Below are 27,127 nucleotides of genomic sequence, written 5' to 3' on the forward strand. Positions count from 1 at the left end.
CAGGTGATTATGATTTGCAACTGGGGTTGAGAACTTCCTGGTAGGGATAAAAAGATAATATGTGATTTTTCTGATTTCCAACACTGCTTTACATGCTTATTTCCTTTATTACTATAGGTGTGATGGTCGAGATTTAACTTCACTTAGGAACATAAATTGTGAGGTAGATATGTTTAAAATTCTTCATGGATCAGCATTATTTCAAAGGGGACAAACACAGGTAAGATATATAAAAAGCTACAATTGTTTGCTGATTCAGGATTGCTTGATTAGATCTAACAGAAGTACACTATGTAGACGCTATAGGTTTTTATCATATAGAATGTATTATCTATTCAGATTAATATCTGATTTTTAACAGCTTTTTTGAGATACGATTGCTGTACAGAAACTGCACATATTTAAAGTGTATGTTTAATAAGTTTTCACATGTATATAATTGGGAAACTGTCACCACAGTCAAGATAATGAACATACCAAACACCCCCAAAAGTTTCCTTGTGCCTCTCTATAATCCCTTCCTCCTGCTCCCCTCCCTTTCCTCAGCCAACTACAGATCAGCTTTTGTCACTATAAATTGCTTTGCATTTTCCAGAATTATCTGGTATTTTTATTGTATTTTTCTTTTAACCTTAGGTGCGGAAAATTGAGTCATTCATACTCCTGAGTTTATGGCATATTGTCATTGTTGGTCTATTCAGGGTCTTCATTTGTTTTCTCCATGTAGCCTGTACCTCAGTCCTGTTCTTTTCCCTTAAATAGGCACCCATTCTCTTCTATTTAACATATATCTGTATCCATTGTTTTGTGTATGGTATTATGCTTATACCTCTTTCTTATGTTAATTGCTACTTTAATTTTGTCAACTAATGGGTACAAAATGGTATGTCTTTGCTTTCATTTGTATTTCCCTGATTACAAGTGAGGCTGAGCATCTCTTTATATAATAGCCAGTCAACATGGTCACTGTATAAAACCATACGCTCAGGTCTGTACACCTCCAGGGCACTCTTTTCATACAGTCCCTGGAGTTGAACAATGTGATGGCCCTGGTTCATGTTTGCTCTTTTGTAAATGATCTGTTCATATCCTTTGGCCAATTTTTTTTCTTTTTTTAATATGATTTACTGTCTTTCCTACTATTTTTCAGTTATTTCTGTGTTTTAAATATCAATCCTTTTCTGTAACCAGAATTTGTATGTATCATCTCCCTCTCCATCATATGCCTTTTAACTTTGCTTGTGGTAGTCTACAATATGATGGAGTGAGCTTGAAATCTTTAGTTTTGATGTAGTTAATCCTTCCCTTTTTTACTTTTATGGTTTGTATTTTTAAAGTCTTATTTAAGAAATCCTTTCTTACCCCAAAGTCAAAAAATTATGCACATACTTTTTCTATTAACTTTCTATTTTAGCTATCAAATTTAGACCATTCATCTATCTTAGAGCTTATTCCTATACACAGTGTGAGATGGAAACCTCCAGAGTGAGCCAATTTTACAACATTATTTAGTAATAATTCATTTTTCCCATTGATTTGTAATGTCACCTTACCATATTCAAAGTTTATAAATACTTTTTTTAACTATATTCTCTTGTATTGTTCTGTAAGTTTCCTGGGCCAGTGTGAAACTGTTTTAATTATTATGGATTTGGGGTATGTCTTAATATCTGAGAAGCAAATCCTCCCTTTTTTATTCTCCCCCCGACTCCCAAAATTGTCTTAGCTATTGTGGTACATTTGTTCTTTCATTTGAATTTTAGTATTGTATCAAGTTATGAAAACATATCTCTCTAGGATTTAGATTGGTATTGTACTGAATTTATGGATTAATTTGAGAGAGAAATGATATTTTTACAGTTTAATTAGTCTTTACAATGACTATAGTCTATCTCACCTTTGATTCAGGTTTTCTTTTATGCCTTTTAATAAAGTTTTCAAAGTGACTCCATTAAGATATTCTGCATACTTTTGTTAGCCACTCTGATAATCTCTGCCTTTTAACTGGAGTGTTTAGTCCATTAATGTTCAATTTAATTATTGATGTGATTTGAATTTAGGTCTGTCATTTTATTATTTGTTTTTGCTTCCTCTGTTTTTTGTTTTTCTATTCTTTCTGCCTTCTTTTTGGATTTATTGAATATTTTTTTAGAATTCCATTTAAAGTTGTTTATTTGCTTTTTAGCTATACCTCTACAGTATTTTCCAGTGGTTACTATAAAGAATATAGTATACATCCTTAACTGTTCATGGTCTTTTTGGAGTTAATTTTGTACTACTTCACCTAAAATGAGGAAAGTTTGCAATCATTTAGGTCCATTTGCCCCTCCTTCCATCCTCTATGCTGTAGTTGTCTTATGAGTTACATCCACATTGTTATAAACGCCACAAGGCAATGTTATAACTTTTATTTTCAAGAATCACCTATATTGTAAAGAGGAGGAAAAAGACAGTCTTTTATTTTGACCTGCATCATTTCTCATGCTTTTTTTCCTTCCTGAATATCCAAGTTTCCATCTAGTATTATTTCCCTTCCATCTGACAAGACTTCTTTTAGTATTGTCCTATGGGTCTTCGGACAACAAATTCTTATTTTTCATTTATCTGAAATGTCTTTATTTTGCCTTTACATACAAAAAATCTTTTTGCTAAATATAGATTCTGGGTCAATGCTTTTTTTCTTTCAGCACTTAAAGATGGTTCCACTGCTTTTTTTCTCCAATGTTTCTGATGCAAAATCAGGACTCATTCAAATCATTGTTCCTTGCATGTTATTTATTGTTTTTGTCTGGGTGTTTTCAAGATTTTCTCTGTCTTTAATTTTCAGCAGTATGGCTATGAAAAGTGTGGTTTTCTTTGTATTTATCCTGCTAAGGGTTTCCTGAGCTTGAACCCATAATTTTGTGTCTTTCATTTAACTTGAGAAATTTCAGCCAGTTTCTTGAAGTACTTTTTCTACCTCATTCTCTCTTTTCTGTCCATCTGTGATTGCAAGTACATATTTTAGTCCTTTTGATATTGTCCCACAGGTGTTGAAACTCTTTTCCTTCCTCCTGCCCCTCCGTTTATTCTTTAGATTGGGCAGTTTGCATTAATCCATCTTCATGTTCACCGACTCTTGTCATCTCCTTTCTATTATAAGATAATGTATTTTTCAGTTCTAGAATTTCCATTGGTTCTTTTTTATGTCCTTGAATATAACAGTTATTGAAAATCTTTGTCTGGGGCCGGCCCAGTGGCAAAGCAGTTAAGTGCGCACATTCCGCTTCGGCGGCCCAGGGTTCACCAGTTCGGATCCCGGGTGTGGACATGACACCGCTTGGCAAGCCATGCTGTGGTAGGTGTCCCACATATAAAAAGTACAGGAAGATGGGCACAGATGTTAGCTCAGGGCCAGCCTTCTTCAGCAAAAGAGGAGGATTGGCAGATGTTAGCTCAGGGCTAGTCTTCCTCAAAAAAAAGAAAAGAAAATCTTTGCCTGTTAATCCAACATCTGAATCAGCTTAGGGTCAATCTCTAATCATTGTCTTTTCTCTTGAGAATGGGCACCATGTCCTGTTTTTTTGTAGGTTGCCTCCTGAACATTGTGACTAATACATTGTAGAGTCTCTGGGTTATGTTATATCTCTCCAAAGAAGATTGATTTTTTTTTTTAAATTTTAAGCAGACAATTTTATTGGCTCAATGTTTACTGAGGCTTCCTTTATGGTCAGGTTTTATAAATATTCCTTCCTCTTCCTGTCCTCTGCCCCTAGTACTCCTAGTATAGTGCTTTACATTTGCAGTCTATGTGTTGTAGTCTGTGATACGTAGTTTACTTTTGGATTATTGTTATTGAGGTTTACATATAACCTTATAGAATGAACAAATGTTTATTGTATTAAGTACCATGGCAAGCTTTGTATAGACTGTACTTATTCCATTTCTTTAAGAGCTAATTTGGTTCTTCAAATATTTTTAGTGTTCATCTTTGTTGTTAGTAAATTAAAGTCTGAGGAATTCTTTTTCTTCTTTTTTAGGTGCTTTGTACCGTTACATTTGATTCATTAGAATCCAGTATTAAGTCAGACCGAATAATAACAGCTATAAAGTAAGTTATTTTTGGTTATGATGTTCTAGTATCTAATTGAAGCTCATATGGTATATTATTATTCATTACTTTTCAAACTTGTATCTCTGTATTTCATTTTTCTGTTTAAATAATAGTAATTTCAAGGGGTTTTTTTTTTTGCTATGTTGTCTTCTAACTCATTGGTTGGAACAAATATTGGTAAAGCATTTAATTCTTTTTTTTGTAGAAGGTTTTTGTTGTTGTTGTTGGGAAAGATTTGCCGTAAGCTAACGTTTGTTACCAATCTTCTCTCCTTTTTTTTTTCCCCTCTCCCCAAAGCCTCAGTACATACTTGTATATTCTAGTTGTTGTAAGTGCTTCTAGTTCTTCTTTGTGAGCCTCTGCCACAGCATGGCTACTAACACACAAGTCATGTAATTCCATGCCTGGGAACTGAACCTGGGCTGCTGAAGGGGAGAGCACTGAACTTTAACTACTAGGCCATCAGGGGTGACTCCATTTAATTCTTTATATGACTATATTTAGCTCTGTCTCCAGAACCATTCCTCAGGCCAGATTTCCTGGGTAATCTTAAATGGATAGGTTTTTCTACTGTAAACAAGAGAGCAAATAAATAAGCAAGAGTCCCAGTTGCTAAAAAGAATCTGGAAGCTGTTAGTAAATGAAAAAACTTTGTCTAATCCCAAGCCACATTTGAATTTGTGTTAAAAAATACTTAGCTGTCCTCCTCTGTTCCTAAAAAGTCAGCAGTAAAATCATGTTGATCAATTTTAGATGATGAGAATCTGTATTACAATCCCCACCAAACATTACTGCATCAGAGTCCCGGGACTCACAGCCACAGTTCATTCTTTCCGCAGTGCCTAAGAGTGTTGCTTCCCTTTCCCTGGTTAAGGATCTTGGAAGACCACAGGACCTCTGCCTCCCTCTTCCTACAGCCAACTGATGAGGATAATCGCTAGTATCTTCAGGATAGCATCACTAATTGTTTTTGATGTATCAGATAAAATTGACAATGCAGCTGTGTGTATAAGGCTGGACTGCTCATCATAATCAAAATGCTCTTTGGGGTAGCTCTTATCCTTTGTCTGTATTTTTAATTCCCATCTGGGCCAAAATTTAGTTGCCCTGCCCTTCTTCAGTTTGACTCCTTTCTCTTCTAGGAGGCAACACAGCTTCATAAGAAAGAGCACTGGGCTTGGCTAGGGCACTTCTTTATGTTCTAGTCTTAGGACTGTAACCTATGTAAGTGAGGGGGCACATGTCACTCAGCCATGCTGGTCTTTGGTTTCCTCATTTTGTAAAGTGTGGGTAATGCGCTAATGATCCCTATCCTCCTCTCTAGCTCCCCAAATCTATGATTCCTTTAGTCATCTGAAGGAGTCTAGTTTTTAGATTTCTTTTCCCAAGGCTGCAGTTTATGGTTATGCAGATTCAGCCCTAGCCCAAGACTTTCTAAATCCTCTGCACAGAGAGGTGCCTTTTGTAATCTCACCAAAAGGGGACACTGTTTGTGCTAAGACCCTTCATGTGCCTGTCTTTTCATCAGTTAATGATAATCAGGTTTCCTGCTTCAGGAAAGGAATTGTTTCTTCTCATCCTTATCTTCCCCATTGTTCTAGATATAGTCACAAGAGTTCTGTTTTCAAACCCTGAGAAGATCTTTGCCTGTTAGATCTCCTGATTGCTCTCAGCTATATCATTTCAGTTACTGATCTTCATTTCACATGTTGACTGGGAGAAAGATCATAACTCTGAGATTTAATGTGTTTGTAACATTTAGGATTCTGACAGTTATTAATGCTTAAAAAATATGTATCTACTGTCTTAATATTCAAATCTGGATATTCAAGTGCTTGTATTTGAAGCAAAGTTGTTTTCCTAAATCTGTATAGAATTCATTCATAAGCCCTAGAAAAAATACTGTCTCTGACATCCTTCTGATTCTCCTGGTTTTCAATTTCAGACCAACTCTCTTTAATACCCCATTGTTTTTTAAAATCCCTTTAAATCTTTTTTGGTTGTTTACTGAAATAAATTTGTATCTGTATGTTTTTAATATTATGCTTTTTGTTTGTAGTGGATTAAATGATAAAAACTTTATGCTGCACTATGAGGTAAGGTGAATTTTTTCCCCCAACGTTTTATTATGAAAAATTTCCAGGATACAGCAAAGTTGAAAGAACTTTACAGTGAATACCCATATACCCACTACCTAGGTTCTACCATTAACATTTTACTATGCTAGTTTTGTCATATATCTGTTAAGGTAGATTTGCAGGCTGTCTATTGCATACAGAAGGGATTTAGAGACAAAAGTAGTAGCTTTCCAATCAGCAACTTCCTGTTCTGAGCCATACATAAGAAGTTAAAATATAGTGGACAATATTGTTTTAGTCAAGAAAGAGTTTTATCTGTTTACATGTGTGTCAAACAAAAGTGGGGCTTTTCAAATACCTCAACTGGGAAATCACCTTCTCCCTTTAGTTCATTGAAATGTTCATATTTTTACTCAGTTGATTAGTGGTAAAAGTACTGAGGTATTTAGTGTCAGCTTACTTTATCTGAAATCATTATATATAGTTGAGTTTGTGATTGACTTTATTCACAACTAATCATAAAGGACCAGACACAACATATAATACTTTAATTTTAGTATTTGAAGCATCCACACTGGAAAGCTAGGGTAAAACAGCAAGTTGCTTCACCTTTGAGTGACCATTGTTCGCTGCCGAGAATCTTAAACTTAACATCTCAATTTTGTTGAACTTGCTATAATTATGGAGAACATTTCATGGAATATTCTAGAGAATATCCAGAAACCTGGAGATTTTCATAGGTCTTGAGTCCCTTATAAATATCCTGTTCTGGATATACCCAGAAGTCAGAGAGGAACTGTAACTAAGTAAAGTTCATCCTTTGTCATAAACTGAAAAGCACATGGCAGTCTTTAAAAAGGGTAGCTATGGAAAACGCAGCTCTAGCTGATTATTGGGGGGAAAGGTGGAGGAGACGGCAGGAGAAGGATATGGGCTGTTACTGCCATTATCATTACCTTTTTTTAAACATTTTTAATGTAAAATAAAATACAGATATTGAAAACTATATAAAACAAAGGATGGTTTAATGAGTTTTTATAAGGCAGACAGCCTTGCACCACCCAAGTCAGAATAGAAGGTTGCTAGTCACCCCAGAAGCTCCTCTGTGTTTTTCTTCCCAGTCTCAACACCCTTCTTCCCCTAAAAGTAACTACGCTCCTAAGTTTTATAGTAATCACTTTCTTGCACTTCTAGTGTACATCCCTAGATACTATAGTCTTGTCCATTTTTAAAAATCTATTATTTCTTTAAGTCTGTCTTAATCTACAGGTTTCTCTTCCATCACATTCTTTTCTTTACAGTCTCTCTATTGAAGCTCCAGGTCCGTTTGACCTGTAGAGTTCCCCCATAGTCTGGGTGCTGCTTATTGCACACTCATGATGCAGCTCAACATATTTCTCTGTCCTTCTGTCTCCTGCAAATGGAGCACTAGATCCAGAGGCTTGATCAGATTCAGTTCCATCACTCCTTTCAAAAATTATTTTGTTAAACTGGAATTCCAGATTTTTAAGGGAAATTTCCCAATTTTTTAAATGAGCGCAACTAATTCATATTTCTTTAAGAGAACATATTGGTCACATAAAACAGTTTGCAACCTCTGGCTAAAGTAAAAGCCTGATTGGAAGAGATCTCTGTTTCCTCAGTGTGCATTTCTTTTTAAATGTGTGTATATTTTTTCTTATTACAAAAATATAGTATTTTGTTATTGTTAATAATTTAAACATTATAAAAATTTATAATGTAAATCCACATAACTATCCACTTCCACCCTGATTCACCTACACACTAAAAATAGCTACTTTTAGCAATCTGGTCTATATTTTAGATGTCCAGACATTTTTTGTATATATATGAATGTACTTTTTTTTTTTTTTTTAACAAAAATGGGATTCTCTGGTTTTGTAACTTTTATTATTTTGGTAATATATCTTGGATATTTTTCCATGTCAGTTGTATATATGTGTGTGTGTTTTTTTTTTTTTTTCAAGTTTCCTCCTTACGCAACAAATGAAATTGGCAAAGTCACTGGTGTAAACAGAAGAGAACTTGGGCATGGTGAGTACAAATCTGTAAACCTATATGGTATTCTTACAGAGACTTAGTACATTTTTTGCTTATTATTTTCTATTCTAATTTAGGTGCTCTTGCCGAGAAAGCTTTGTATCCTGTTATTCCCAAAGATTTTCCTTTCACCATAAGAGTCACATCTGAAGTCCTAGAGTCAAATGGTATGGTATTGAAATGCTTTTCCTAGTCAAAAAGACCAAACTCCCTGTTATATATTCTTAACTTTTCATAAGCAATGTTACATTGTTTATTACTACAGTGCCCAAGCCCAGTGCAAGAGAAAAATGTGTTTAATCATATACTTGTTTGAATCTCTGTTCTTAGCTAATGAATTGTTTTGAAAGCAATATAAAACAAATATTTCTCTTTACATATCTGTTATAATAGATCCAGTTTGGGTTATTTCTTTATTTTTACACACATACCATAGAACAAGCCCAGCCTGGAGAGAAGAAGGGCCAAAATAGAGTGATCCATTAGGCAGGTGACACCTGTCAGATGTCACAGATATAAGCAGACACCACAGAGAGGCTAGGCTAAAAGGTCAAATTTAAATATAACATCAGTCCTCAGGTCAAGGCAAGGTATGGTCATTAAAGGCAGAAAGAGTACAGAGTTCTCAAAAATGTAGCAGACACAGATCAGATGGTCATAGATACTTAAAAAAAAAAAAATACCAGAGTAAGCTCAGAATTTAAACTAGACTTTCTGTTCTCTACTGGGTGTGACTAGGCTATAGCTTATGGCCTAAAGAGAGAGCCAGAGCTCTGTATCTTTAACTGCCTTCTGATTAAGCAACAAAAAAGGCATGCTGGTTCTTCTGGGAGGTTTCTTAGAATCATAATCTCTAGCAGTGCTGTCCAATAGAACTTTCTGTGATGGTGGAAGTTCTCGATCTCTATGCTGGCTAGTTAGGGGGCTGAATTTATTTCAATTAATTTAAATTTAGTAGCCATATGTGGCTAATGGCTGTCATATTGGACCATGCAGCTCTGTATTTTGTGGTTTAGGAGAGATTGCCTTAAGTGCTTTTAAAAAGAAAGACGGAAAAAATATTGAATATTTATATTACAATTGAATATTTGTAAGGAAATAATCAATAGTAACAATTTTCTACATTATTTTTTTTTTGAGGAAGATTAGTCCTGAGCTAACTACTGTCAGTCCTCCTCTTTTTGCTGACGAAGACTGGCCCTGAGCTAACATCCATGCCCATCTTCCTCTATTTTATATGTGGTACGCCTACCACAGCATGGCATGCCAAGTGGTGCCACGTCCGCACCCAGGATCCGAACCGGCAAACCCCGGGCCACTGAGAAGCAGAACGTGTGCACTTAACCACTGTGCCACCGGGCCGGCCCCAATTTTCTACACTTTAAAAAATCAGAATATTATAAAACAAGGTTTTTTTTTCTTTCTATAGGATCATCTTCTATGGCATCTGCATGTGGCGGAAGTTTAGCATTAATGGATGCAGGTAAAAGAATTATGTCTCAAAACTACTAATGCTTTATATATACTTGATTAGTATAAAATACAAGATTTCTTTAAAACTGGGTTTTAGTAAGACTTGGAGAAGCCAGATTACAGATTACCAAACCAGGCCAGAAGCAAGATAGCTACAAACTGCAGCTTCAACTATAAAGGTATTTGCTGGAATTCTTATTTTTGGCTAAAAGCAGTAGAATAAAATTATTTACTAGCCTTGGTTACCCGGTGAGCTTTCTCACCTTCCAAAAGGTGGCGAGATCCACAATTGATTCCATTCACCAAGGAAGTTTGGATTAGCAAGCAGAAGTATTAAGACCCAGGAAAGTAACCATGTAATATTCCAGTTGATTTATGCAAGCCATAAGAAGAACAATGCCCCTCAAAGAAGTATACACAGAATTTTAGAAAGGAAGACTGCAAGTAGTTCAGGATAATCTCTGGGTCTGAAACACCAAAAGGGAAAGTCAGTATGTTAAGGAGCTCTGAAAACAGTTTCTGTCAAACAGTCACCAATGCTGCTATTCAAGAAGAAAGAGAAAAGGAACCTACAGGCACTCAAGAGGCCATTCAAGGAGTTTCCTATAAATTTACACATTACGGTACAGGTATGGAAATACAGAAAGGACAACATAAGCAAAGATGAAATAAAAGAATGGTGGGAATGTATAAAAACATTATCCAGAGGGGGCTGGCCCCGTGGCTGAGTGGTTAAGTTCGCGCGCTCCGCTGCAGGCGGCCCAGTGTTTCGTTGGTTCGAATCCTGGGCGCGGACATGGCACTGCTCATCAAACCACGCTGAGGCAGCGTCCCACATACCACAACTAGAAGGACCCACAACGAAGAATATACAACTGTGTACTGGGGGGCTTTGGGGAGAAAAAGGAAATAAAATCTTTAAAAAAAAAAAAAAAAAAAACATTATCCAGAAAGATTAAAACTTAAGCCAAAGCAAAAAAAGCTAAAGGCGATTAAAGGCACTTTCTAGTTGTGTTCAGTGGAAGGAAAACATAATCTGATATTTAAGGTACCTGGTAAAATAGTATTCCTTTATTCGCCTTCATGCATTCTTTCAACAAATCTTTATGCCCCCTCTGTGCCAAGTACTGATCTAAGCTCTTGCGATGCAAGTGAATAAAAATGAAGCTCTTGGGACACAAGTGAACAAAACAAAGTCCCTGTCCTCATGGAGCTTGCATTCATTAGTCTTCCAAGCTCACACTGGAAAACAGAACAAATCCTGAGAAAGGTGAACTGAAAGATAAAATTAAAGGAGATCATAAGAGAGTCTTTAACTGCTTTAAAGGAAGTCAGCTCTCTTGATCTAGACAAAATCCGTCCTAAGTAATGATGAGAACTTCAGAATGAGATAACTGAAGCATTTGAGAAATCACAGAAACTAGCATACCAAGGACATAAGAAATTCTTACTTTTGAAAGATAGGTATTTTCTGTAAAGTATAACCCAGTGAACTTGACAGTGACCCTTGGCAAGACTCTTAAATAGATTATAAAAAGAATGGTTTATAAGTATTTTAGAAGAACGGAAGGGGCTGTGGATAGAAGGAAGCAGAAGGGACTCAAAATAAGTCATGCCGTAGTAAACTCATTTTTGTTTTTGAAAATATTACTAGGTTTGAAGTGGACAAGGAGGATGCTGTTAATGTAGTATATCTAGAGTTAAGCTTGGCAGTTTATGATCCTTGTGTAAATGATGCAGAAATTGAGACTGTGTGATAGGCACACCAATCATATCTGCTTGTAGGACGAGTACAGGGGATTGGTTAATCTGATCGGTAGGTAGGAGAGGGGTCTCACGTGGAATACTAGAAATGCTTCATCCTAAACCCTGTCCCTTTCAATGTTTTTGTTACTGAGTTGACTGAGAACATGGGCCTGCCAATATAAAGGAGTGGGTGACTGATATGTTAAATGATAACTTTAATCTCTAAAAAAATCTTAACAGGATAAAAAATACATGAAGCCAAATATAAAAAAATTAAATTTGACAATGTCAAGTCCTGTGGGAAAAGCCAATAAACATATGCAATTCAATTCAAATACATGAGTGCTTGCCATGCCCTACGTCAGGCACTGTCCTATATCCAGGGATACAAATGGTACCCTTTTTTTAAAAGGTTACATGTGCAAAAACAAAGATACTAACAGATCAGAGAGCGAATACAAATACGTACAAGGCACAAATAGGTACGATATGGGTGAAGAAGCAGGTTGAAGGTAATTGGCTTTATAGAGAGCTACATTTCACCTGGTTTTAAAGGTTGAGTAGTTGTTGACCATGCAGATTAGGATCAGGGACTGTATTTCGTGTGAAAGGAATAGCATGTGCAAAGTTATGAAGCAGTATAGTAGTGTGTTTCTGAAATGTATTCGAAAGAAATGATTAAGTAATAAACTGGGACCAGATTTTTTTTTTAAAGATTGGCACCTGAGCTAACAACTGTTGCCAGTCTTTTTTTTTTCTTTCTTTCTGCTTTTTCTCCCCAAATCCCCTCAGTGCATACCTGTATATTTCAGTTGTGGGTCCTTCTAGTTGTGCCATGTGGGACGCTGTCTCAGCATGGCCCGACAAGTCGTTCCATGCCTGCGCCCAGGATCCAAACCAGCGAAACCCTGGGCCGCTGCAGGGGAGCATGCAAACTTAACCACTTGGCCACAGGGCCAACCCCTGGGACCAGATTTTAAAGGTCATTATTATGCTAAGGAGTTTGAACTTAGAGCTAGTATTTTCCAACTCAATATTCCATGAAATAGTGTTCCACAGAATGTTGATTATTGTATGGAAAAAAGTATGTGTTCTTAAAGTACATTTCAGTAAGGTTAGGCAGATTTATTTAATATGGGTTAAATAGACCTTAATATGCTAATATGAATACTGAATCTCTAGGAAAAGTATGTGTATATTTCCGAAACTTTTTTGATCACAGAACATGTATAAAAATTTCCTGAAAGCAGATAATGGGGAATTTGAAGGATTTTATGTAGAAGAGTCACATGATTTGAATCTGCCTCCTTTTTTTTGTTGAGGTGGTTTTTCCCAGCTTAGATGAAGCACTAGGGGATAGAATGGGAGAGAAGAGGAGCTGGGAGAGAGACTAAAATCTGGGAAACCAGACAGGGAGACTTTGCCAGGGCAAGAAATAATGTGGACTTGGACTAAAGGAGTGGCAATAGATATTTCAACATTTAGGGGAAAGGACAACTTTCCAAAAAGACTGAAGGTAGACTAATCAGATCTTTGTGACTTGATGGGACATAGGAAATGAAGAAAGAAGTGTTGATTCTGGCATGAGTGTCTTAGTTGCTTTCAACCAAAATAGGGAATGCAGGAGAAAAAGGATTTATTAGGGGTGATTAAATTTTGAATATATGGGGACATTTAGCTGATGATATCCAACAGGCAGGTTGGCTGTACAGATCCAGGCCTTAACAAAGAGAAACTAGGCAAGAGAGGTAGATTTTTAAGTCATTAGCATTATAGGTGATAGTTAAAACTGTGGGCTTAAGTAAGATTGTTTAGAGAACATGAAATAAGATCCCTACCACACTCCTTTATACCAAATAAATTCCAAATGATCACAACTTAAAACTTTAAGAAGTGAAACATGGAAGATTTTATCAAAATCTTGGAGAGCAAAAATCTTTCTAAGCAAAATCCAGGATCCATGATTGCATATAACCTTTAAAATTCTATACAGGGAAAAAAACTCAAAATAAACAAAGTCAACAGACTAGGAAATAATATATTTCATATTTATATTTGATTTACTGTAATATTCTACATTTATATTTAATGAAGATCTGCCCATATTGAAAGAGCTCTTACAAATAAATCAGTAAGAAAAAGACTAACAACCAAAAAGGAAAATGGTTGAAGTCCATGAATATAGGCAGTTCACAGAAAAAGAAATATAAATGTTTATAAACATGAAAAAAAAGTTTAGCCTCACTCATAAAAACAGGAATCAAATTAAAAACATTAAGCCATCTTTTTTACCCTTTAGATGGTCAAAGGTAAAAGATTTGACAAGAATTAAGAATATGGACTGCTGATAAAAGTCTAAAATGCTACACTCTTTGGAAGGCAGTTTGATGGTATAACAAATGTAAATCCACACACCCTTTGACTCACTAATCCCACTTCTATTGTGTGGCTGATAAACACATAAGGGGAGTACTATGCAGCCATTCAAAAGAATAAGATAGAGCTTTGTGTGGTGTCATATATCAATACCCAACATGTTTTTAAGTGAAAAAAGCAAGATATAGAATAATAAATGCATTTAGTATGCTTCCATGAGTAAAGAAAATAAAAGATTACACTTAGATTTATACTTGTGCAAAGAAATTTTCTAGGAGGATACACAAAAAACCTAATGGTGGCTATCATGGGGAGGTAGACTGAGGGGCTCAGGCTGGAAGGATTTACCAAATACATGGTTACTTTTCAAAAAAACAAAAAGAAGGCACTAAAAGCAAAAAGGCAAAGAAACTGATTGAGTTTGTTATTATTAAAGAGGTTTTTGCTGAGAACAATGATTACCTGTTAGAATTGTTTTCAGGGGCTTTTATTGTATGTTTAAGAAGAAATGAGGTAGATAACTTACTAAGACCTTTCCAATTTAGTTTTGATGGTTGTCAGTTTAGAACACCATCCACTTATATTAAAATAAATGTCAAGAGAATGATAAATATGTGTGATAGGCTGATGTACACATGACATACGTTCTTTTTCTCAACTATAGGGGTTCCAATTTCAACTGCTGTTGCAGGTGTGGCAATAGGATTGGTCACCAAAAACAATCCTGACAAGGGTGAAATAGAAGATTATCGTTTGCTGACAGATATTCTGGCAAGTATATTCACATTTTCAAATATTTAATGGTGAAGATTATACATACTTTACAAGCATCATATGCTTAGAAGAATGCTAATACTTGAGAAATAGAGGTCCTTGTTCTTACTTTCCCCCTCTGCATATTTGCCTTCGATTTCATAGGATGTAAGTTAAAAATATATATTACAGTATAATATCCATAATGGCTAACTTTAAGATGATCATAAATTAATCCTTAATGCATTTATGGGGGAAAATGTGATCGATCTAAAATGAAGTGATTTTCTGATGAGATATTTGTAACTTAAAAAAAGTCACAAATTGAAAGCAGTAGTTAATGTAGAAGATATTTCTTTGTGTGTAGTCTCAGAGGACACAGTTTACTTCTAAAGCTATCTTTTTTTAATTCCTCTACAATGACTATGGGTGAATTTTGCTTTTATTTAAAACTACATCATAATTTTTTAAATTCCTTAAGGGAATTGAAGATTACAATGGTGACATGGATTTCAAAATAGCTGGCACCAATAAGGGAATAACTGCATTACAGGTATTTTGACACACGTTTTGTTTCATTTTGTAGTATTTAAATAACGTCATGAATCAATATTTATGTAATTTTTTGGCTTTTCCATATTAGGCTGATATTAAATTACCTGGAATACCAATAAAAATTGTAATGGAGGCCATTCAACAAGCCTCAGGTAAACCAAGCCAGTGCGCCTAATTCTCCTTTTATCATTGTTTAGTTTGTTAATGGGAATTAAAATTCCCATTAGGCTTATTATAAAAAGTAGGCTTATTATAAAATATTGCTTTAGAAAATGAAACTTCATGATCAACCAAAATCAAGATTAAGTTATTGGGCATATGACTAACGACCAGAGTGGGAGACCAGTGAAAATTCAATTTTTACAAATTCAGTAACTCTCTAAGATAGGATTTATGGAGAAGGAAATTGAAGTAGAATTGTCAAGGTAAATGAGATGTAAAGAGCTTTGATTATTAAGCTAAGGAGTTTGGGTTTTACTCCATAAAAACTAAGAATACTGCTATATCTAATCACATTTATTTTATGTAGTTATAATTTTTATTATGCTTTATCTCTTATAGTGGCAAAGAAGGAGATACTACAGATTATGAACAAAACTATTTCAAAACCTCGAGCATCTAGAAAAGAAAATGGACCTCTTGTAGGTAATATATTAAAATTACTGATTTCAGGGTCAGTCCTGGTGGCCTAGTGGTTAAGTTCAGCACACTCCACTTTGGCAGCCCAGGTTTGTTTCCCAGGTGCAGACCTACACTGCTCTCTTAGCAGCCATGTTGTGATGGTGGCCCGCATACTAAAAAATAGAGGAAGACTGGCATGGATGTTAGCTCAGGGCAAATCTTCCTCAGCAAAAGAAAAAAAAAAAAATCAGTGAATTCATGATAAGGTAAACATTAATATATGAAAGTATATTACTATTTTTACATATTTTTTAACTCCATACACAAAACAAAAATATTTTAAATGCCTTTATAGTTAAAATACTTTAAATTTAGGGGGACATTCTTAGACATGAGAACTTTCAATAATTTTAGTCAAGTAACAAACTGTTTTTGTATTTCATACTGAAATAGTTTTACATGTGTCTAGGCCAAAAGAAAAAATCCTGAGTGACCAGGACATGTTTTAGCTTCATATATATATATTTGAACTATTTATATTTTTCTCTGTACTACATTTCAGAAACCATTCAGGTTCCATTATCAAAACGAGCAAAATTTGTTGGACCAGGTGGATATCATTTAAAAAAACTTCAGGCTGAAACAGGTAAGAGTTGTATGAAGTTTAGGTTTTTTATTTAATGCTAGACCATGTAAGTTTGCCATTTTATCCCTGTTGTGTTGTTCCAAAAATATATGTTTGAAAAATGAAAGACCAAGAGAAAAGGATATAACACTGACATGTCTTTACTGTAAGTTTTCTGTATGCTTCTTAATAAATCAGCAAACAATCATCCTTAACTATATTCAAGAAGGATGACATATAATTCATCAGTGTTTTCCAACATTTTAAAATCGAACATTTAGAAAAATGTTTCCTTTTTCACTTAGTCTTATTTAGACTCTTTTATTTAAACAGTATATGTAGAAATAGCATCCTTTGTTTTTTCTGGAAGCAACCTTTGGGTCATCTAGTACTTACCAGCTTTGAGGTTATTGAAGGATAATGAGAAGCAGAGTTGCCTTAGCCAGTTCTTAAGATTGAGAAACTGACGTGATTTCGTCCCTCATCTGTTTGCCACTCTAAAGGATAAGAGGGAGAAAGAAGAAAAAATGAGGAAAGGGTTCTAGTATAGTTTTTACTCATAATTAAGAGAGCAAAACCAAACTTTCCAAAATTGGAACTTGACATACTTTATGCCACCGGATTGTGGACTCCAAGAAAGCAGGGACATTGGCTCACTGTGATATCCCCAGGGCTTAACCCAATGTTGGATACATAGGAGGTGTGCAATGTGTATTGGTGAATGAATCCCTTCATTCCTAAAGCAGTGATTAAACACAGCACAACAATGCTCAGCTACTTCCAGGTCACTCCCCTGCTCTCATATCTGCTTTTAAGACTAGTCTCAACTGGAATGAGCAAGTTAACTTTAATGTGTTAAATTATCTTTTTAAAAGGTGTAACTATTAGTCAGGTGGATGAAGAAACATTTTCTGTATTTGCACCAACACCCAGTGCTATGCATGAAGCAAGAGACTTCATTACTGAAATCTGCAAAGATGATGTAAGTATAGGTCTTACAATAGTTACTTTTTTCTACTTTTTGTTTCTGTTTTCTTTATGAATCTTATGGCTTATTTTGCACTTACAGCAAGAACAGCAATTAGAATTTGGAGCAGTATATACCGCTACAATAACTGAAATCAGGTAATACCAAGTAATATGCAGTGCTATGCTGGTTTTTATGAGATTTATATTATAAGCCCTTGGTAACTTCATGTTTGCTTTATTTACTTTGAACTTGTAAGGTGTTTAGATTATACATCAATTACCATATAATCATTATTTTTAAGGTATAACTTTATTTTCTACACTAGTTTGTAGATTTTCAGTAACATCAGGTTCTGTGATTATAATTATACTAATAGATTCATCTAACTGAATTTTCTTTAACCAAATTTCCAACCATTTTAATTTTCCCCAAAAACAGTAAATAGGCCCAAAATAGATTTAGCAATATTTCCTATTTCTTTCTTTGTTTTTTTGGTAGTTTCTTGTTGGTTTATTTTAAAAATAGTACTACTTAATGCCTAAGTAGCACATTTTTTAAATGCCAGTTTCAACCTCAAAATATTTTTCCCAGTTAAAAAAATTGGATTTTCAGGATCAAAAAATCCCCCCCCCCTTTCTTTAGTGAAGAAGATTGTCCCTGAGCTAACATCTGTGCCAATCTTCCTCTATTTTTTGTATTTTTTCCTGGGCTGGCCCCAGAAAATACTTTTTTTTTTTAAGATTTTTTTATTTTTCCTTTTTCTCCAAAAGCCCTCTAGTACATAGTTGTGTATTTTTAGTGTGGGTCCTTCTAGTTGTGGCATGTGGGATGCTGCCTGAGCATGGCTTGATAAGCGGTGCCATGTCTGCACCCAGGATCTGAACTGGCAAAACCCTGGGCTGCCGAAGCAGAGCGCACAAACTCAACCACTTGGCCACGGGGCCAGTCCCAGAAAATCCCCTTTTTAAGAAAAAAAAGAAAGAAATTAAGAGATGTAGCATGAATGTTCAAAGCTATTTGAAATGAAAAATAAAAGGCAGTGGGATAATTTGTTTAATATCGCAGGTGAAAAGTAAGAAATGAGATGGCTTATTTTATTAGACTAGAGAAAAAAAGAAATTTTTAATGAGATAAGTATCCCGTTTTCTCTAACTTCTTTCCGTAATCACTACTACTTAATAGCCTGATGAGAATTTTACACTATTTTAAAATATTTAATGTCATTCCAGAATTTTTGGGAAAATATTATTAAGAGAAATACAGAAGAAGAATATATATTCTAGGGGCTGGCCTGGTGGTGTAGTGGTTGAGTTTCACACTCCACTTCGCAGCCCAGGGTTCATGGGTTCATGTCCCAGGCACAGACCTACACACCACTCATCAAGCCATGCTCTGGTGGCATCCCACATACAAAGGGGATTGGCACAGATGTTAGTTTAGGGCCAACCTTCCCCACCAAAAAAAAAACCACGTAAGTGTATATATATATATATATAGTCTAAAAGCTTTTCACTGCATATTTTTCTTTTATCTTCTCTGTCCTTTGTTTGACAAGCATTTAAATAAAGGGCATATTTTCAATTGAAAAAATAAGTATCCCTTTTAGATAATCATACTTTTTACAGTTATATTGTACTGGAGGTTATTTGGGTTGTTATTTTGTTCTCCTATGAAAACATAATCACCCTTTGATTATCAGTAGATTTACAGATACTTATTATTTTAACTAGGCTTATTTCCTTTTTGTAGAGATGCTGGAGTAATGGTTAAACTATATCCTAATATGACTGCAGTACTACTTCATAACACACAACTTGATCAACGAAAGGTAAAAAAAAGACAGATTTGACTATTTTTAAAACTACTTTAAAATAACCATAGTTAAATTACCTAGGTTAATGAGAACGGTACACTTTGTCTACTACTAGCCTAATAGAGAAAACCAAAAATGACAGAGATGCTGCTGACAAAAGGTTGTACATTGTTTACCAGATATTTATGTTTCTCCTTCCATGATGGACTAGAAATAGCATCTAGAGTTAACAGACAGCAGTTACTAAAAATATCTAGCTATAGCCCTGTTTTCCCAATTTTCATGACCAACCAATCATGACAAGATAATTCTTAGGATGTTTTTTAAATTGATTTAATCTTTGTTGTAATATATACATTTGGAAGACTAAGAATACGCAACTATTCAAGAAAACTGTGGCAGCAGAGGATTAATAGGAATGTCTGTTTGACCATGTATTAAAATATATTATAAAGCTATAGAGAATAAAACAGTGTATTACTGGCCCAGAAGTAGACAATCCATGAAACAAGAAATAGAGACCAAAAATAAACCCAGTTACATACATGGGAATATAATACATGCTGAAAGTTGCATTTTGAATCAGTGAAGAAACAAAGATTATTCAATAAATCATATTGGTACAGCTGGTTATCATACAGCAGGATCTCTACTCTTTTTATACCAAAAGCCCATTTGGATCAAGGAGGTAAATGTAAAAAAAAAATTTTTTAAGGTGGTAAAAGAAGAAAAAGAAAATCCAGGCATGAGGGGGTGGAAGGGTTGAGGTAGGACACACATTTTCTTCTAAAAACTATGGCTATTTTAATAATCTTGGGACTGGGGAAATCTTTTTCAACATGATATCAAAGCCAAAAATGTAAATAAATTGATTAAATTTGATTTCATAATTTTTAAAAATCATATGGCAAAGTTACAATAAGGTTGAAAAGACAAGGAGCAGCTTAGGGAGAAAATGCTTATAACATATGACATGTTATCTATACAAAGGGCTTGTATAGATCAGTAAGAAAGATGAATATCAATAGGAAAATGAGCAAAGAACATAGACAAATCATTTTTTTAAAAAGCCAACCAAGATATTCAATATCTACACCAATTTTTTAAAATGAAAATAAAACCAAGTTATCATTTTTCAACTTTCAGATAGTTGAAAATTTCTAATGTGGGTAAGAGTATAGAGAAAAAATGGACATTCTCATACACTGTTGATAGGAATGTAAATGGGACAAACTTTTTGGAGAGTTTGGTCAATGTGTATGAGTACCTTTGAACCTAGAAGTTGCACACGTAGGACTTTGTTCTGAGAGGATAATTAGAGTAGATGAATACATAATCATTGCAACACTGCAATTTATTTTTCCTCAACTTTTTATTTTCAAAAATCTTAAACCTACAAAAAATTGAAAAAATAGTACACTGAACACTCATGTATACCTTTCACCTACACTCGCCAATTATTAACATTTGCAACACTGGAATTTACAACAAATTAAATGACCATCTTTAGGAGATTGGTTATACAAATTATATCATTTGGATATTCAACTGTAATGCTTCATTTATTGATATGAAAAGACATCCTCAACACATTATTGAATGAAAGATCAGCATATTATAAAACAACAGGCTCAGTAAGGTCCGTTTTTACAAATGCAGTACACAAACAAAATAGACATTTGCAGGGATGCTCATTAGAGTGTTAGTAGTAATTATCTACAATTAGAGGGGTTTGGGATGATTTTTACTATCTGAATACTTCTGTATTATTTTAAATATTTATAATTAACAGATTTTATAATCAGAAAAACCAATAATACTGTTTTCCACTTGGGAAAAAAATGTGTACTGCCATGGATATTAGATAATTATGCAAGAAAACTAATAGATCAACATGTTCTCTTTCAGATTAAACATCCCACTGCCCTAGGATTAGAAGTTGGCCAAGAAATTCAGGTACTTGTATCCAACCTTTTAGCCTTAAAGTTGTAAACTGTAATTGAAGTTTCAGTTATTTCAAAAAGTAAGCTAAATGAGGGGGCCAGACCAGTGGCATAGCGGTTAAGTTCGTGTGCTCTGCTTCAGCGGCCCAGGTTTCGTGGTTTCGGATCCCAGATGCACACCTAGCACCACTCATCAAGCCATGCTGTGGAGGCATCCCACATAAGATAGAGGAAGACTGGCACAGATCTTAGCTCAGTGACAATCTTCCTCAAGCAAAAAGAGGAAGATTGGCAACAGATGTTAGCTGAGGGTCAGTCTTCCTCACGAAAAGAGAAAAAAACTAAGCTAAAAGAATCGACTCAACATCTGTGATTTATATTATTTATATGCTGTGCTTCTTTTTTAACCTTAGGGTTGCTTAAACAGATTCTTTAAGGATTTAAGACACAATTCTTTGTCTCAAGGAGCTTACAGTTTAGTTAGAACAATAGTCCCCTTTAGAGCTTTTAAAAATACTTGAGGAGGTCAGTGATGGCTGGTTATGCAGTCAGTGATTTGGAGACAGGACGTGAGAACCCTGATAATGTAACTTTGTTGAAGGCCTTGAATGTTGTATTTGGGAATTTGAGACTTTAATTGCTTCTACACTGCTTGAGGCTAAAAGGTTTTGAGTTTATTGAAAGCCATGTTGTTTAGTTCTAGAATTCTGATAATAAAATTGACCTTTTTTATAGTCCTTTATGAATAGATGAAAGAACTCATGCTAGTCTGGATTTTTTTTCTGCATTCTAGTTATACCTAATACCCATGGCCTGAGTAACTAAGGCTTCTTTCTAGTTTATTCCCAATCAGTAGTCTCATTATTCAAAATAGCCTCCAGGGAAAGATGAGAACTAAGACATAGTATCTCTGTATAAACTTGTTTTTTTACATCAAAAGGGACTTAAAAACTGCCACCTTTCCCCCTGACTCTTTGTCTAGGCTCAAGTCAAGTAACCTCCAGTGTGATAGTCCTTTGAGCAGTAGTCTGAGTGATCTAAGAGTAGTCCTGTATAGTTTGTAGCACAGTTAGGCTTAGGAAGCCCTTGTCTAGAATCATTCACCATGGCTTTGACTGTTCTTCCAGTATAGGACCTGACCTGGAGAGGATAAGGCGGCACAGACGAGTCTGACAGATTATAAATGCTCCTGTCTCTTTTTTATAAGCACTACTTAACCAAATTATATTTATTAGCATATACCTCCACTTAGCACTGAGCTATGCTTTCAGTGAACAAGTAAAAATATTAGTTATTGCCTTATTTGGACCATGTAAATTTAAATATCTTTTAATCTGGATGTCGGTCAAAGTGCTGTTAACTTTAAATTTGGTTCTTTAACACAGGTGAAATACTTCGGGCGTGATCCGGCTGATGGAAGAATGAGGCTTTCTCGTAAAGTGCTCCAGTCTCCAGCTACAACTGTTGTCAAAACTCTAAACGACAGAAGTAGTATTATAATGGGAGAATCTATTTCACAGTCATCATCTAATTCTTCTCGGTGATTTTTTTTAAAGAGAATTCTAGAGTGATAGTCTGTAGAGGAAAATTTCAGTAATATCTTCTAATTGTAGATTTATATATAGTATAAATATATTCTAATGATTTGTATTAAAATGTTTATTTTATATGTGCCATTTTTTATTTCAAGAGTTACCTATATTCTCTTATTCTTATTTACATCATAAATCAAATATTATTAAAGTAAACCATTTATATGTCTTAGAAAAGATCATCCTTTAGTTTCTATAATTCTGAAATATCTGGGAAACTTAGAAATAATAGATCACACTTGCTACTATAATGGCTCTCTTCCTACACATCTTATTTTTCTTCTTTATATATAGTAGTGACAGTTTATTCTTAGTCATCTTATAGCTTACATCTTTGCCCAACAGCTTTACTTGCCTACAACTATTTCAGAAACTGGAACTTGCCATATTCAAAGTCAATCCCTATTTCTTTAGTATGGTTACCAGATATAGTAAGGAGTTGAGGGAGCTAAACTGATCTGTTTTTAATGATATACCACCTTTCAAACTGATCACAAAATCATAAACATAGTAGAGCAAATATTATAAATGGGATCCTCACAAGAATGAGGTAGTATGTTTTTCGAATTTAGAAAATATAGAAAAATCATTTACTCGTCAAATAGAACTAGATCATTTTTTGAGTGTGTATGTTGCTAATTATGGATGTTCTTGGTATAAGGGATGAAAGAATCATGATTTTCCGTTAATAAATGTTTGAAACAGTCATGCATAGAGGCTGTTGATACAATTAGTAATAGCTTCATTCCATCATTTAATATATTGTATTATAATTCCACAAAGTAAATGGCTCATGGAAGTCATAATTTAGAGTATGCAATCCTTTTATAAATCTGATAAAATATTGGTAAATTCATGATTCAGGGCTAACTAGCTCATAAAATATTAAAAATTGAGCTGGCCAAAGATGTTTTAAATGTGTGTATTTAAGCCAATAAACATTGATTATATATCTATAGTGTATAAATAGCATGTTAGGCAATGTTGATATACTTTCTGAAATACTAAAGATTAGTTGAAAATGAAGATTAAATTTAAACTAAATGCTTTGTACATTTGATTGTTCTATTTTATAATGACAGAAATTTTTATTCTCACTTTGCCTTCTCTTTAAGACATAATCCTTAATGGTAGAATTTCAAAACTATAATTTGTTTTTCTTAAGTTTTCTATTTTCTTTTTCAAAGGGACTCCCAACTGCTAATAATATGGAAAAATGAGACCGGTAGCACCACAAAGTGACAGTATAGCTCACTAATCACAAACCACCAAAAAAGTCCCATTTCTAATTAAACCAAGAGCCTATACTTTGAACTTTTATTTTTTTCTTCCTTCAAATCTTGGTAATTTGCCCTACTTTCCAATAAAGTTTTTCTTTGAGGGTTATTATATGCTAAAAACTCTAATTTATAATGACTCAAATCAAATTGAGTGCCCATCTTTGGTAAGTAGTGCAATATAGGTACTTAAAAGGCTTTTTCCTCCATATTCTTTCTATTGACACCCTGTTACCAAACCAGGCTCGTTTTGCCCATTACACCGTATGCCAGTCACCAAGACCAGCAGAGAAAGGGTTTATTCACAAGGCTTGCCAAGATGGGAGACTGAGTCTCAAATCCACCTCCTCAAAAATGGGGATTAGGGATATTTATGGGATAAAGAGGCAGGGTGGTCTGTAGTGTGGGGATAGATGATTGGAGGTAAGGAAAAGTGAGGTAACTGATGATCTATGCAAGAGTAGTCGAGCTTCATGGCTCTTCATAGGACACATGTTCACAAAATGGTGGCATCAGCGTGATTTGAGGGTGGAGTTTTTGACCTGCTGATGTCAAAGGGTCACCTACTGGACATTTGCACAGGCCCAGTTGATGGGTCAATGGTCTCAACCAGCCTGAACTGGACAAGGAGTCAGCTTTCAGTTCCTGAAAAACAACTTAAGCACCCATTACCATGGTGACCCAAGAGTGAGAGATGTTATCTATAAGAAACCTGGTGGGATTCTGATAATATATTGTTTATCTACATGACTTTTAAGAATAATCATTAATGGCTATTGGGCCACCAGTTTCAATCCCCCTATTCTTTGATTATTCCTCATTCTTAAGGGATTTGGGGTGATGACCAATCTAGCTAATTCCTACTGAATTAGGGCATAGATCTGGGTTAGAGGAATGGAACTGTTTAGCACTCAGTTGGAAATATTCTCTTGTTCCTGGCTTGAGGTTGACATTTTACATTATTAGAATTTTTGTATTTTGTTCAACAGTTTTGGTACGTCGTCTAAAAGCACATTTTGTAATCAAGTATCCAACCAGAAGGAGAAGTATAGACAACTGAATTTTGAGAGTCCTTGCAGAATAGAACTGATCCCCTGGGGAATGCAAGAGAACAGTCCTGAAAATGAGTTTGGACTCAGCATCTCTGGGGATACTTCCTGTAGCCAGGTAGCCTGTTCTCTGATTTTCTCTACGTAAGTCTCAACCTCTGATGAGCTGTTAATATATATGCAACATGATGAGTTAGCTATTGCGCAAACTCCTTGTTCAGCCAGGATATAGTCTGAAGCTATCTGACTGTCCAGGATGACCCCTCCTGATGAAAGCTAATGCTCTCCGCTGGGCTGCTATTGCCTGTGCAGTTTCACTGGTGAGTATCCCTAAGGTGAGAGAGAGATTCTCTATCATGTGCTTGTGGGCTGCAACACCCCACCAAGGCAATAAAGTTTGTCCAAAGAAATATCTGGCATCATCTTCTTGAAAATTACTCAGGTAACTGGTAGCAATATCTGGCATAGACCACTTAGTTCTGGAAAAAAGTTTTAAAGAACTGATCCTATGCTGGGTCTCTACTGAGCTATACATAGATATAGGTGTAGCCAGGTACTCCAAAAGACAGTACCACTATATGAGCCAAGTAGCCAGGCAACTGTAGGCCCAACACTGATGATCAAACCCACAAACAAAAATATAACCAGGTGAGGTACAGATTTAGATTCCTGATTCCTGATGTAAGCATTTGAACTTTTATGTTATTTAACCATAAATCTGTTGCTTCTTTAGAGCACTCAGGGAAACTTTCCTTTGAAATTATGGAAAGATTTGAATTTGTTCATGATATTTGAAAGATTTCTTAGCTACGTAAAATAAGCTGTCACTGTGGATATGTACATGCAGGATATGGGGGAGTGAGGATGCAGCAGCCTCAGTCTATAACTTGTGTTTGTTGGTGAGCTGGAATAATTAGTTAATGTTTGGTATGCTGGTAAAGTTTGTTACGGGGATTACTATAGGGTCCTAATGTTCATGTACTGAGTGAACTTTTTGATGACATATCCAACATTCAGTGAGGTTTCCTGCTTTTGCCAAAGACTGGGAGATTCTCACAAATGAATTATCCTTCCAACAGTAAAGAGGGATGAAATAATTGATCAGGGAAAAGATGAAACCATACCTCAATAAAATCATGATTGTTAGAGAAGTAGTTCTAAAAGATTAGCAATAGGCTATGGAGTTACTTATCTGGTACTTGCAAAGAAAATGGTTCAACCCTCATAGTGTGCCAGTGAATGCACAGCTGGTCTGTAAGAAATGGAGAAATATGAAAAAGAGAGCAATTAGTAAAGTGCGGCTAGGATGTAAGAACCCTAATCGACCTTTGGCACGTCTCTCATTACCTAAGACTTTGGTTGAATTTTCTTCCATTTCCTGAAAAGTAACTTTAAGTCAGTCAAGGGTTCACAAGAATAAGAGGCAGGTAGTGAGGAGAAATCAGTGTCTGGAGTATGGAACCAGCCAAGGTTAGGATGATCTTGGCTATGATGTTCTTCCACAGCATGGTTCCCATTTCCCATGGTATTCTAATAGATGGGACGTGGTGGGTCTGATGGTTCTCTTGGGACCAGCTTAACTTGAGTATGGTGGATCCGTGGCTTAATTCCTTTCAGCTTTATCAAGCAGTGGGTTACCAGCAGCACTTCATAGGGCCCAGTCCAGTGGGGGTGGAGCTGGTCCTCCAGATGCTTATTTCTCCAGGACACAAGTGATGCAGAAGAACATCTGTGGGATACATTAACCTGCTAGAGGCAAACTCATGAATAGCAGTTAGAGTAGCTCTCAAAGACTGTACATACCTGACAGTGTCTAGTTCTTTAATCTGAGTTCCGTCCAGATCCCCCAAGCCATATTTAAAATATAGGAAGCGTCTCCCATATAACTGGAGCTTGCTTTTAGGGGCTACCCTCACACAGAGCAGGGTAACTGGCAAGGCTTTGTCCCAAGTTAAATTAGTCTCTTGGTAAATTTTAAAGACTTTTTAAGGGTGTGATTCATCTTTTCTGTTTGGCCAGTAGACTGTGGCCACCAAAAAGGCCCATGTAGTTTCTAGCAAATATTCAAGGTACCAGCTATCTCCGGTGTAATGATTGCTATG

The 27,127-nt window shown here is 35.3% G+C and overlaps 1 protein-coding gene and 1 long non-coding RNA gene across 6 annotated transcripts in view; one reads left to right on the plus strand and one right to left on the minus strand.

The window, feature by feature from the left end:
* PNPT1 (polyribonucleotide nucleotidyltransferase 1) overlaps positions 1-23,748 on the plus strand; it is a 44,599-nt gene extending 20,851 nt beyond the window's left edge. For both annotated transcript variants that reach the window (XM_014843021.3, XM_044772480.2), the window contains exons 13-28: positions 118-220; positions 4,020-4,090; positions 6,153-6,189; positions 8,160-8,226; positions 8,310-8,399; positions 9,662-9,715; positions 14,492-14,598; positions 15,062-15,133; positions 15,224-15,287; positions 15,697-15,780; positions 16,319-16,402; positions 17,257-17,363; positions 17,451-17,506; positions 19,101-19,179; positions 21,073-21,120; positions 22,493-23,748. In XM_014843021.3, the coding sequence (XP_014698507.1) occupies positions 118-220; positions 4,020-4,090; positions 6,153-6,189; positions 8,160-8,226; positions 8,310-8,399; positions 9,662-9,715; positions 14,492-14,598; positions 15,062-15,133; positions 15,224-15,287; positions 15,697-15,780; positions 16,319-16,402; positions 17,257-17,363; positions 17,451-17,506; positions 19,101-19,179; positions 21,073-21,120; positions 22,493-22,651 (1,282 nt within the window). In that variant the 3' untranslated portion in view covers positions 22,652-23,748. The remainder of the gene's footprint in view (positions 1-117; positions 221-4,019; positions 4,091-6,152; positions 6,190-8,159; positions 8,227-8,309; positions 8,400-9,661; positions 9,716-14,491; positions 14,599-15,061; positions 15,134-15,223; positions 15,288-15,696; positions 15,781-16,318; positions 16,403-17,256; positions 17,364-17,450; positions 17,507-19,100; positions 19,180-21,072; positions 21,121-22,492) is intronic.
* Positions 1-27,127, minus strand: part of LOC106832303 (uncharacterized) — a 387,667-nt gene that overhangs the window by 341,837 nt on the left and 18,703 nt on the right. For all 4 annotated transcript variants that reach the window (XR_011504028.1, XR_011504029.1, XR_006529127.2 and 1 more), the window contains exon 2: positions 16,778-16,878. This is a non-coding gene — a long non-coding RNA (uncharacterized lncRNA). The remainder of the gene's footprint in view (positions 1-16,777; positions 16,879-27,127) is intronic.

Source organism: Equus asinus, chromosome 6 (genome assembly GCF_041296235.1).
Source record: "Equus asinus isolate D_3611 breed Donkey chromosome 6, EquAss-T2T_v2, whole genome shotgun sequence".
Taxonomy (NCBI): domain Eukaryota; kingdom Metazoa; phylum Chordata; class Mammalia; order Perissodactyla; family Equidae; genus Equus; species Equus asinus.